General features: G+C 41.2%; 1 protein-coding gene across 1 annotated transcript; it reads left to right on the top strand.

The window, feature by feature from the left end:
- The first annotated feature begins 616 nt into the window (after window positions 1–616).
- LOC105983233 (chromosome unknown open reading frame, human C17orf78) lies at window positions 617–12,459 on the top strand. Its single transcript, XM_013013075.1, is given in 8 exon segments — window positions 617–671; window positions 2,563–2,649; window positions 3,394–3,498; window positions 3,501–3,650; window positions 7,087–7,180; window positions 10,022–10,143; window positions 12,227–12,345; window positions 12,409–12,459. Coding segments are annotated over 8 exon segments (783 nt in total).
- Window positions 12,460–13,615: the final 1,156 nt, after the last annotated feature.

Below are 13,615 nucleotides of genomic sequence, written 5' to 3'. Positions count from 1 at the left end.
TCAGAAATTGCATTTCCTAATAGAAACTTAACTCTTTCTATTTGTATTTCTATCTATGTGCCTATATCAACAAATATGACTATGCATCTATTTGCAAGTACATAAAGCATATCACTAAGCTTTTTTTTTTTTTTTTGGTCATAGGGCTTGAACTCTGGGTCTGGGCACTGTCTCTGAACTCTTCAGCTCAAGGCAAGCGCTCTACCACTTGTGCCACCATGGACTTTCCTGCCCCGGCTGGCTTTGAACTGTGATCCTCAGATCTCAGCCTCCTGAGTAGCTACGATTACAGGTGTGAGCCACCAGTGCCCAGCCCTCACTAAGCATTTTTGCCCTTACTCTAGAAAAAAAAACTACAGGTAATTACAGCTCTGTTGGTACCAGCTGTAAAGATAAGGGAAGACCTTCAAGTTAATTATTAATAAGCAGATTTGGCCCTTTCTCCAATCAGCTCTATTCCCTGAGTCCTCAGGAAATAAGGCAAAATAACCAGAGTGGAACCAGACCATATAAAGGGGAAACTTAGTTTTAAGGCTGTGAAAGCAACTAGAGACAAGGCTAGAAGAGGCTATGGCAGATTAAAGGTGAACTGTGTGCAATCAGTGCTCAAACTAACATGGATACCACTTGGATCTTCAGCCTAATCATTGCATTTTATGACTCAAAGAAAGGTAAGTACTTCTCTAGGCTAATGTAAAAAAAAAATTCAGAGAAGCTAAGTGAGCCATTGGGGTTTCTTCCAACATACCAGGACGTAGTCTATCCCCAGCAAGTAAAACTTTCTAGAAGTTATCTTTGTAGCTTTCTGTCTTTAAGTAGGACTATAACTTAAGCCAGAGAGAAAGCTATGTTTCACAATTAGGTGTTTTCAGAGAACATAGTACATTCTTCTATCTTAGTAATGTAATTAATATTTAAAAAGTCCTGTTACAATGAGATATCTTTAAAACAAAAACAAAAAACAAGGCCTTGATTTGTTTCCCAAGCTGGCTTCATACTTGCTATATATCCCAGGTTTGTCTGAATTCATGACCTCCTGTTCCAGTATCCTGACTGCTGTGATTATAGATGTGTACCACCACAACTGGCTAGAATGGATAGCTTTAGAAAGAGTTCCAGTACAGTTTTAGTATTGTCCTCAATTAAGAGAAAATCCCTTCTGGGTGCCAGTGGCTCATACTTGTAATTCTAGCTACTCAGATCGCTAAGATCAGAGGATGGTGGTTCAAGCTAGCCTGGACAGGAAAGTCCATGAGACTCTTAGCTCCAATAAACCACCAGAAAACCAGAAGTGGTGCTGTGGCTCAAGTGATAGAGCACTTGCCTTGAGCTGAAGCGCTCAGGGACAATGCCCAGGCCTAGAGTTCAGGCCCCATGACCAACATTAAAAAAAAAAAAAAAAAAAAGAGGAAACCCTTATAAGATGTTGCCTTAGTTTCTAAAGTGGCATATCCAAATAGATAGGGATACTCTTAGGTAAGACAGATGAGAGAAAAAATGATTTGGGGTGGAATGGTATTATATGCTACTCTTTTGTACTGTTTAAATGTAATTTTTTTCTGCCTGGCATGATAGTGCACAATTATAATCCCAGCACTTGGGGAGCTATGAAAGAGGATCAAGAATTCAAAGCCAAATCCCATGTTGGTGGCTCATGCCTCTAATCCTAGCTACTCATGACACTGAGATCTGAGAATCATGGTTCAAAGCCAGCCTAGGCAGAAAAGTCCATGCTGGTTTATCTCCAATTAACCAGGAAAAAGCTGGAAGTGGAGGTATGGATCAAGTAGTATAGCATCAGCCTTGAGTGATAAAGCTAATCAAGAGTAAGGTCCTGGGCTAGGAATATGGCTTAGTGGATTGCTTGCCTAGCATGCATGAAGCCCTGGGTTCAATTCCTCAGTACCACATAAACAGAAAAAAGCTGGAAGTGGCTCAAGTGGTAGAGAGTGCTAGCCTTGAGCAAACGAAGCTAAGGGACAGTGCCCAGGTCCTGAGTTCAAGCCCCAGGACTGGCAAAAAAAAAAAAAGAGTAAGCCCTGAGTTCACACCCCAGTACTAGCACCAAAAAAAAAAAGCTATATTTTCAGAGTTTTCTGAACATTTCATCTCTAAAATTAGCTGGTCAGAGTTAAGGAAAAATAGCATAAGATGCAGATATAAGTATAATAAAGTATACATAACTATGATCTATTGTTCTGTGGAAAACTATATTGTAATAATAAACTTTTGAAGATTCTCCTTAGGACAGCAGGCAGATAGAACAGGATGGAGAAGAAAAAACTAAGCATTTTTGAAGGAATAAAATGGTTAGTCTTTCATTATTTGGGAAGTTTACTTAATTGTTTTCACTTTTCTTTCTCCTGAAAGTAATAGATTGGTACTCAGTTTTCTTTATAATAAGGTAACTTCTTGTATACAGCTGTTTGTCTTTTTTAGGAAGAGTTTGATATCCCCTGTTGCAAGTTTTATGAGCGAGTATTTCATTCTTTTGTATTCTCCTACAGTGCCCAGAATTCTAATGAGTAAATACTGGGTAAATTCTATCCCCTTTTCCCCCAGACTTTGGAGATAGCAGCTGCCAAGTGGAACAGTTGCCAGGGCTATTCCCAAAGGATGTGAGAAGCATCAGGAATTTGTTAATACAAGGTAGGGAATCAGCCCTTTCTGCAAAATCACTTTGCCATTCCAAGAATTTTTTTTTTTTTTTTTGTCAGTCTTGGGGCTTGAACTCTGGGTCTGGGCACTGTCCTTCAGCTCTTCAGCTCAAGGCTAGTGCTCTACCACTTGAGCAACAGCGCCACTTCTGGTTTTCTGAGTTGTTTATTAGAGATAAGAGTCTCAGGGCTTCTCTTGGACCAGGCTGGCTTTGAACCACGATCCTCAGATCTCAGCCTCCTGAATAACTAGGATTACAGGTATGAGCACTAGGGCCCGGCTCCAAGAATTTTTTATTTATTGAAAATGCCTTGTTTACCCACTTCTTAACCTAGATCTCAAATATACTATTTTAACACACACACACACATACACACACACTCGGGATTTCTGGCAAATTAGTTGCCAGACATTTAGGCAAAAGTCAAGCAGATGGGAACAAAGAAAGAGAAGGAAGTAGTGCCTAGCTCTCTCTGCCTCAAAGAAAACTATCTATGAGCATTTCCCTATTCTGAGTTTATTGAAGTAAACTTTCTCCATGGGACTCATGGTAGGATGAAATAAGAAAAAAAAAAACAGGACTTGCATATTTGATACCAGAAACATGTACAAAGGAGGAGGTGAACTAAAATGGAAAGCACCTGTGGAGTTTAACAGGTGTCATAAAGGGACATGGCTTAGCTAGGCATTGTCAGATAGGATTGGCGGCAGTTTTCTGTTTGGCTTTTCTTCTAGAAACACACACAGAAGCCAAAATTGCCACAGTGATCCAAAATTGAACTATGGCTACCCTACAGTGCCTTGGCTCTTGAAGTGAAGTAAAAAGTCAACCTCATTTGATTCAGAAAGGAAGCCAGAAGTCAAGTGTATTCTGAAGAACTTGAGAGCCATTGCTGTTCCCCAAATTAACAGCTCTGCCACCCCCCCCCACACACACTGTTACTTAACCCCTGCAACCAAGTTACAGCCTGGATCCTTTCTAACAGGCAAAGGTGAGATCCAAAAGGGAGAGAGAGTTAGACACTAACTTTCAGTTGATATCCTTGATGGCAGCAGGTACTTAGTAGCAGCAAAAGCCACCAGGAAATGTATTATTCTCTATTATTCTCTCTCTTAATCTGTCATCTTTGAGAATCAATTTTCTAATTTCTAAGATCTCTTTTAGCACTGACTTTTCGTAATGGTGATATGATCTTCATTTCTGATGAGTCTTTTTTATTTTTTTTTTAAATTTCATTTTGAATGCATGCAGTAAAGGCATTCAAACAGCACAGGAGTATGTAGGGAAACCTAAGTCTCCCTCCTCTGCCTGTCTCTTCATCCTTCAGTCTCATTCCTTGAGGGAACTATTTTTGCCAACTTATTGTATTCTTTGAAGGGATATTTCAAGCATGTATGGCATGTATTTTAAGAGTATAAATGACAGCATATCATACACACTGTTCTGTACCTTGCTTTTTCCACTTAACAATATACTTTAGCAATTTGCCATATCAATATACATACATTTGCCTCATTATTTCTTTCCTTTTCTTCCTTTCTTCCTTCCCTCCTTCCTTCCTTCCCTCCTTCCTTCCTTCCTTCCCCCCTTCCTTCTTTCCCTCCCTCCTTCCTTCCTTCCTTCTTTCCTCCTTTCCTTTCTGTATGTCACTGGAGATTGAAACTAGGGTTCAATCTGAACAAGTACTCCTCCACTGAGCTATACTCCCAGGCAGTGGTTCTTGATCCCAGTCCTAAGTCTCTCCACCTCTCTTCTTTCCTATTCTCACCCATTCGTTTTTTGTTTGTTTTTTGTTTTGACTTCTCTGCTATAATGGTTCTTTGTTCAGCGTATTCTTTATTTGGCAAAAGTTTCTATCTTGGGGCTGGGAAGGTGGCTCAGTGGTAGAGCGCTTGCCTTGCATGCTCGAGGCCCTGGGTTCGATTCCTCAGCACCACATAAGCAAAAAGAAAAAAAAAGCCAGAAGTGGCACTGTGGCTCAAGTGGTAGAGAGCTAGCCTTGAGCTGAAGAGCTGAGGGACAGCACCCAGGCCCAGAGTTCAGGCCCCACGACCGGACCCAAAAAAAAAAGTTTCTATCTTTCTAGAAAATGGAGTGTGCTACTTGAGGGTGAAGATAGACTGAGAAATTAGAACTGAAATAGCAGAGTAGAAGAAGAGATGAAATATTGGTTACTAATTTTTCAGCAATATAGCTATGTTAAAAACCAAGCTTTTTTCTTCTTCCTCCTCTTCTTTTTTTTGTCAGTCATAGGGCTTGAACTCTCAGCCTGGGCATGGTCCCTGAGCTCCTCACCTGAAGGCAAGCACTCTACCACTTGAGCCACAGTGCCACGTCCAGTTTTCTGATGGTTAATTGGAGATAAAAGTCTCACACAGGTTCCTGTGATTCTCAGATCTCAGCCTCCTGAGTAGCTAGGATAACAGATGTGAGCCATAGGCACCTGGAAAACCAGGCTATTTTTTAAATTTTATTTTATTTTGTTGTAAAGGTAATGTACAGAGGGGTTACAGTTACATAAGTAAGGTAATAAGTACATTTATTTTATTTTATTTTTTTTGGTCCGGTCGTGGGGCTTGAACTCTGGGCCTGGGTGCTGTCCCTCAGCTCTTCAGCTCAAGGCCAACGCTCTACCACTTGAGCCACAGTGCCACTTCCGGCTTTTATCTTTTTGCTTATGTGGTGTTGAGGAATCAAACCCAGGGCCTCGAGCATGCAAGGCAAGCGCTCTACCACTGAGCCACCTTCCCAGCCCCATGAGTACATTTATTGTTGAATAGTTACCCCCTCCTTTGTTTTTCTCCCACTTTTCCTCCTCCCCAATTGCCCCCCCAAATTGTAAAGTTCATTTCCAACATAGTGTCTTGTGAGTATCTCTGTTGCATTGGTTCACCCTTTGTCCTTTGTTTCACCATTTTGTTATTTCCTTTCCCTTCCCCAATTCAGATAAAGGTATATACAAGACACAGGGTACCATATGTATGAGTCAAGCGGAAAAGGTCAGATAATGTGATGTTAGGAAAATGAACCCTTAGATATGTATTTTAATGTTTTTTTCTTTCATGCATTTGTTTCTAACGCAATTATAAGATTATCTCTTTGTTGCTTTGTATGTCCCTCCCCCACAATATAACCCGTGCTTTCACTATATTTGATGTCAGTATAACTTGTGGAGGAGATGGGGAAAAACAAGTCGTTTAAGGATACAGGTGGACCTGTTGCAACAATGAGAAGTAGAAATTGTCATGTCGAAAACAAGCTTTACAATGTTGGTGTGGGGGGTGGATTGGGGGGGAGGCTGGGAAGGGATGTGAAGGGTAAACAAAGGAGAAGGCTGCAATGCTTGATAAGAAATGTACGCATTATCCTGCCCATGTAATTGTAACCCCTCTGTACAATGTGTTCACAAAAAAAAAAAAAAAAAGACACAGGGTACCAAAATAAAAAACAATGACAGGTTCTTACCGATCCTTTTTTTTTTGGGGGGGGTCCAGTCGTGGGGCTTGAACTCTGGGCCTAGGTGCTGTCCCTCAGCTCTTCAGCTCAAGGCTAGCACTCTACCACTTGAGCCATAGAGCCACTTCTGGCTTTTTTCTTTTTGCTTATGTGGTGCTCAGGCATGCAAGGCAAGCACTCTACCACTGAACCACCTTCCCAGCCCCCTTACCCATCCTTTTTGTCAAATAAGTTTCTAATCAGTAGATTGCATTTTTATTCAGGCAATTCCTTAGACACTGCTCCTATACTGTTGGAAAGAGAAAAGTTGGCACTTGTAGAGAAACTGAGGGATTCATAACCAGAATAATGAAGAAACACACTTTTAGTAGTAAAGCACTGCCTAGCAAGCATGAGTCCCAAGAACCAGTAATATAATATCTAAAATCTCTAACATCTATATAGAGACTGAGAAATAAGACATTTGTTTCTAAGGATGTGGCCAAGGTATAGTAAATTATATATCTTTATATAACTTGGGTGTTTCATACACTGTATTATACTTTCTAAAATTCTACCATACCACTGATGTCCTCAAATTAAGATTTCTTATGCAAACAGCTTTAACCAAAGCCAGCTAATATTGCAATTTCATGATCACTTAGAGTACAGTGTTTGTATTTATAGACCTGCTCCATCTTGGCACTCAGTACTTCACAGGTGAGACTTGAAGGAGATGAGCTGGGAACATGGATGGACATTAATTTATAATTGAGGAAGAACTGAACTTACACTGACAAATGAAGCCTATTTTGTAGGCTTTAAAACAGTAGTTCCCAGGAGGTAGGAACACATGCCATGCTGAAATATCCCTGTGGCTACAGAGCAGAATTCTTCTACTTAAAAAGATTAGTTTATTCCTGCTCTTTCAATCATAATGTCACTCAGATTACAAAGTATCTTCATACTTGCTTTCTCATTTTTTGCTTAAGACCTTCACAACATCTCTGAGAAATACGCTGAGTATTATTTAAACCATATTACAGATTTGGAAAACCAAAACTCTGATAACTTGTCCAAAATAAGGTTTATCTTTTTCTCATCTCTCTCATAAACATATGTTATCATGTCAGAGAACTGAGTGATATTATGCTGTAAATTTCCTTGTTTTTCTTTCTTTTCTTTTTTCTTTTTTGTCAGTCATAGGGCTTAACTCTGGGCCTGAGTGCTGTCCCTGAGCTCTTCATCTCAAGGCCAGCACTCTACCACTTGAACCACAGCACCATTTCCAGTTTTCTGGTAGTAAATTGGAGATAAGAGTTTCATGAACTTTCCTGCCCAGGCTAGCTTTGAACTGTGATCCTCAGATCTCAGCCTCCTGAGTAGTTAGGATTATAGGAGTGAGCCACCAGCACCCAGCTTTGTTTATCTTTTTGAATGAAATGACTTTAAGGGTATCTCAACCTATTTCTCCCAACACTATCTTCCTGATTAAATTAAAATAAAGGATTACTACTTCTCCAGTGGTTTCAGGTATAGTGCCTGATTACTATGGCCACAAGCTCCTGAAGCAAAGTTCATTTTATACAGACTTAATCAAGATATGGAGGAGTCATTTAGAAAAGTCAAGTTGATGGGGCTGGGAAGGTGGCTCAGTGGTAGAGCGCTTGCCTTGCATGCTTGAGGCCCTGGGTTCGATTCCTCAGCACCACATAAGCAGGAAAAAAAAGCTGGAAGTGGTGCTGTGGCTCAAGTGGTAGAGCACTAGCCTTGAGCTGAAGAGCTGAGGGACAGCGCTCAGGCCCAGAGTTCTAGCCCATGACTGGACCCCCCCCCAAAAGAAAAGAAAAGTAAAGTCAAGTCGAATTTACAGGTCTGACTTAGTAGGCAACCAGGTAAGACCTTCCAAACTGGAATAAGAACCACTGCCTTGAACTGGATGAGGTCATTAGTGAAGACACATGAATTAAATTCCAGACTACAGCCAACATCCATCTTCTCTTCTTTATTTCCACTCTTAGACTGAAATCACACCATCTCTCATCTGATGTCTGTAGTAGCCTCCTAGCAGGTTTTGGTGTGTCTGCCTGTAATCCTCCCAATTCCTGTCACTCTTCTGCACAAAGCCCAAATAAAAAACAAAGTCCTGGCTGGGTGTCAATGGCTCAGACCTATAATCCTAGCTACTCAGGAGGCTGAGATATGGGCATTGTGGTTCAAAGCCAGCATGGGCAGGAAAGTCCTGGTGAGACTCTTATCTCAATTAACTATCCAAAACCTGAAAGTAGTGCTGAGGCTCGATGTGGTAGAGCACTAGCCTTGAGCAAAAGAGCTCAGGGACAGCGCCCAAGCCCTGAGTTCAAGCCCCACAACCACCACCAAGAACATTAAAAAAAAAACCCAAAACCCAAAGTCCTTCCAGGCACTCACACCTATAATCCTAGCTACTCAGAAGGCTGAGATTTAGAGGATCCAGGTTCAATGCCAGTCTAGGCAGAAATGTCTGTTACACTTCATCTCCAAAATAAACAGCAAAAAACAAGGCTGGAGGTAGCTCAAGTGGTATAGCACCAGCCTAACAAGTGTAAGTCCATGCTGAGGAAAAAGAAAAGCCACCAAAGTTCTTAAACTGGCTTGCTAGGCCTTACACCTGTTTCCTCTGGATCTTCATGGTCTGAAACCACATCGCCTACCTGCTCACTCTGTTGTTTCCCTGACCACTTTACTCCAACTCTACAACTCTACCACTGCTTTGGAGCCTTACTCTCATTGCCTTTCCTCCCAAGTTAGTACTTCCCCAGGCTTCTTCTTGGTGAACCCATGACTTCCTTCAAGTCTTGCTTCAATTCTCACCTTCTCACTGATACCTAGCGTATACTTCAGGCTACCAACTATTGACAATCTGTGCTCCTCAGACTACTTACTCACTTATTTTTCTCTGGTTTTAATGTTTTTAGAAGTATTCATCCCCTTCTACTATAAAACATATTGATTGTATTCATTGTAGTCTGCTTCCTCTGTTCTACTCCACAACCCTCCCTCCTCTTGGCTTGTTCCCTTGTGAGAATATATCCAACTGATATATACAAATGAAGCAGTTCCTGGCATATATACCTTATATAAACATATATACAAATATATATATATACATATGTAAATATGTATATATATATATATATATATATATATGAGGTATACATGTGTGAACACCTGTTAAGTGAATGAAACTGAATATATGAATCTGGGGAGGAGGGTGTTTCCTTTTGCTTTCTCCAATCTCCTTTCAAAATAGTTGACTTTTAGCAGTAATTCAGTCACATTACATTTCACATTCTTCCGTGGACTTTGGAGTCACCTCTATTAAAGAAGGAAACTTTTAACAGTGCTACACCCTTCTATCTTTATTATTATTATAATCTTAAGAATAATAGGTAAACAAGATAAGGTTTATTCCTTTATTCTGATCTTAAGCTATAAAAGGCCTCACGGAGATTTCATCCATATCTCTTCTTAGTATCTCTATCCACATTTATTCTTGGCAGTATTTTATGCCTATACCCTAAACCTATGAACACTCAGGTCATTGGGGCTACAATTAAAAGCTTAATATCAGAAATGAGCGGATGGTACATATTTGTAATCCCAGCAACTTAGGAGGCAGAAACAGGAAGAACTTATCTCAGAAACAAAACAAATGGGCTAAAAACTTGGCTCAAGTAGCAGAACACTTGCCTGGCCTATTTGAGGCTCTGTGTTCAACTCTCACCCATTCTCACACACACACACACACACACACACACTTAATATCAGGTAGATACAACTATAGTTTTTGTCAGAACAAATGATAAAAATAAATAAATAAATAAATAAATGATAAAAAATTTTCTACTGTAGTTGTTCTTTCATTATTTCTTTTTTGTTTTACAGTTTTCTTACCAGAGGTCTTCCAATGCAGGGTCTACCCAGGAAAAAGAGTTTCCTCAGAGATGTTTTTTACCACTACAACCTCCACATTCCAGGGGATAATGGAGATAAAACTACAAGTACTGGTCATTTTTCTAGCCTTTTGACACAGATACAAAATAAGTAGGAGTAAAACAAGAACAGAAAGAAAAAGAAGCATTTTTAGCTTTGGGGTTTTTCTGGTTTTGGGGGGGGTGGGAGTAGGTGGGCCTGGGGCTTGACTCAGGACTTGGGCTTTCTCTCTAAGCTCTTTTGCTCAAGGCTAGCACTTTACCACTTTGAGCCTTAGCTCCACTTCTGGTATGGGATGGTTCATTGGAGATAACAGTTTCACAACTTTCCCACCCAGTCTTTGAAAACCATGATCCTCGCCGGGGTCTGGTGGCTCACACTTGTAATCCTAGTTACTCAGGAGGCTGAGGTCTGAAGATTGCAGTTCAAAGCCAGCCTGGGCAGGCAAGTCCATGAGAATTTTATCTCCAATCAACCGCCAGAAAAACCGGAAGTGACTCAACAGGTAGAGGGCTAGCCTTGAGCTGAAGAGCTGACGGACAGCACCCAGGTCCAGAGTTCAAGCCCCACAACTGACATTAAAAAAGGAGGGGGGGCGTTGGGGAAGGTGGCTCAGGGATAGAATGCTTGTCTTGCATGCATGAGGCCCTGGGTTTGATTCCTTAGCACCACATAAGCAGAAAAGGCTGGAAGTGGCACTGTGGCTCAAGTGGTAGAGCCCTAGCCTTGAGCTGAAGAGCTGAGGGACAGCATCCAGGCCCAGAGTTCAGGCCCCAGGACCGACAAAAAAAAGAAAAGAAAACCATGATCCTCAGATCCTCTGAGTAGCTAGGATTATAGGCATGAGCCACCAGCACCCAACAAGCATTTTTAGCTTTGATATTATTAGTCTGAGTCTTTTAGGATATTACTGGGGGTTGAGAAATTAGTTTATGTTAGAAATCATTCTATTTTTTAAAATGGGAAAATTGCCTTCTCTATAAAGAAAGTCCCAGAAATGTTTGTACCCTGACACCATCAGTGATCTTTTTTTTTTTTTGGTCCAGTTGCGGGGCCTGAACTCTGGGCCTTAGCACTGTCCCTCAGCTCTTCAGCTCAAGGCTAGCGCTCTACCACTTGAGCCACAGCGCCACTTCCGGCTTTTTTCTTTTTGCTTATGTGGTGCTGAGGAATCGAACCCAGGGCCTCAGGCATGCAAGGCAAGTGCTCTACCACTGAGCCAACTTCCCAGCCCAAGTAGATGTTTTTGTTTTTTTTTTTGTCCGTCATGGGGCTTGAACTCTGGGCCTGGGCGCTGTCCCTCAGCTCTTCAGCTCAAGGCGAGCGCTCTACCACTTGAGCTACAGCGCCACTTCCATCAGTGATCTTTTACCTCTAAGCAAGTAAGCTTACCCTGTGTCCAGACTTGGAACAGAATAAACAGTTATCCCTGTTATAGGTAATTCCAGTCACTGTATGTTTAGACACAAAATATTTGAACATTAAGCAATTAAAATAGTGAATATATCAAACAAGTGCATGGTTTTGTCTTCCCTAAATGGGTGAATACTCCAATTTGAGTTCGGATTATATCATAGACCCTACAAAATTTAACATGAGATTGGTAATAACAAAATGTATACCAGCCATTTGCCAAAGATTTGGCATATGACTCAGAAGCAATGTCAATTCACCTTTGTTTCTCATATATTCTGTTAAACCAAGAAACACACATGAACCGTGACTTTGTTTTCTTTTTCTTTTTTCACCTCAGTGCTGGGATTGAAGGAAATGTGTTTTTTTTTAAAGTGTAGGGACTCTGAGGGGATGATAAAGGTAAGTTTAGAACTCCTTATGTACCCAAGGCTATCTTTATTTGAGAACAGTACAAGAATAAGCCCTGAAAGACTATGGAAAATCCAAAATCCCAGAGAAGATGACTCATTGAGAAGAGGCTGAAAAAAGAGGTTAGGGATAAGAAGCCCTGATTCATATCCAATTCCTGATTCTGAGTCTGAAGTGAGAATCCAGCTTCTGACTTTGAGTAGATTGGGCCCCCTATAAGCCTATGAGTCAGGACAAGTTTAAGTAAAAGAAAAGGTTGGTCATTTCCCTTGCTCAAATTCTCTTTCTTTTTCTCTTCTCTTTTCTCTTTCTTCCACCCTATCTCTCCTTTAGACACAGATGAGAACCTGGAGAAGAGACAGAAATGGAGTGTTGTGGTCAAAGTTCTGACAACTGCTATGTTGTTGCTTGGTGGGATTCCCATAATAGTATTTGCCATAGTTCCATGCCCTGTAAGCTGGCTGATGTTTTGGATCCTTGGACTTGGTCTATGAAGACTTCCTTTTGTTCCATAGGCAGCTTGGCATAAGGAGGAGAGCATGGATTTTGGCACTCGTGTTCACTAGCTGAGTGATTTGGGGAAAGCTGCAGTCTCCAACTCAACTGCCTCATCTGTTAAAGTGGGACTCAAAGCATTTGTCTCTCGCATGGAGGGAGGCTAATTGGGATCTTGTGTAAGAGGAGCTTAGCATATAGAAAATGCTTGCCAAATGTGAGTTCCTTCACTTCGTGCTCTTTTGTTATTGAAACAGTGTGTGTGTGTGTGAGCACGCACACGTGCACACATGCGCATGTACCCACTGATACTGAAGCTAAAACTCAGAGCCTTACTTTTTTTTTTTTTTTTTTTTGCTGGTCCTGGGGCTTGAACCCAGGGCCTGGGCTCTGTCTCTGAGCCTCTCAGGCTAGGACTCTACCACTTGAGCCACAGTTCCATCTTTGGCTTTTTCTATTTATGTGGTAGTAAGGAATCGAACCCAGGGCTTCATGCATGCTAGGCAAGCACTCTACAATTAAGCCACATTCCCAGCCCCAGAACCTCATTTTTTCACTAGTCTTTTTCCATTCAGAGCTGATGCTTTACCCTTTGAGCCACAGCTCCATTTCCATTTTTTTGCTAGTTAATTGGACATAAGGATCTCATGGACTTTTCTGCCTGATACTGGTTTCCAACCTTAGTCCTTAAGATCTCAGTCTCCTGAGTAACTAAGATTACAAGCATGAGCCACAAGCACCCAGCAATATTACATTTTCTGATGTGGAGGAGGGGAGGAAACAAGTTCTCACTATGTAGCTCAGCTTGTCCTTGAACTCATGATCCTCCTGCCTCTGCCTCCTGAGTACTGGGACTACAGACATATACCAACATGCTCGACTTTGTTACTGAGATTTTAGAATTCTGTATACTTCTGCATTTTATTTTAATTTTAGTTTTAATTTTGAGACAAAGTCTCACTACTATGTATATAGGTCAAGCTGGCCTTAAACTCAGATCCTTCTGCCTCAGCCTCTTTAGTTCTAGGAATATACATAAGTACCACACTAAAGGATAATTATTATTTTTTTTTTGTCGGTCATGGGGCCTAAACTCTGGGCCTGGGCACTGTCCCTCAGCTCTTCAGCTGAATGCTAGTACTCTACCACTTGAGCCACAATGCCACTTCCAGCTTTTTCTGCTTATGTGGTGCTGAGGAATCGAACCCAGGGCCCCATGCATGCAAG

Source organism: Dipodomys ordii, unplaced genomic scaffold (genome assembly GCF_000151885.1).
Source record: "Dipodomys ordii isolate 6190 unplaced genomic scaffold, Dord_2.0 Scaffold19, whole genome shotgun sequence".
Classification (NCBI taxonomy): Eukaryota; Metazoa; Chordata; class Mammalia; order Rodentia; family Heteromyidae; genus Dipodomys; species Dipodomys ordii.
Note: the sequence above shows the minus strand (reverse complement) of the source record. Positions and strands in the feature narration are given on the sequence as shown.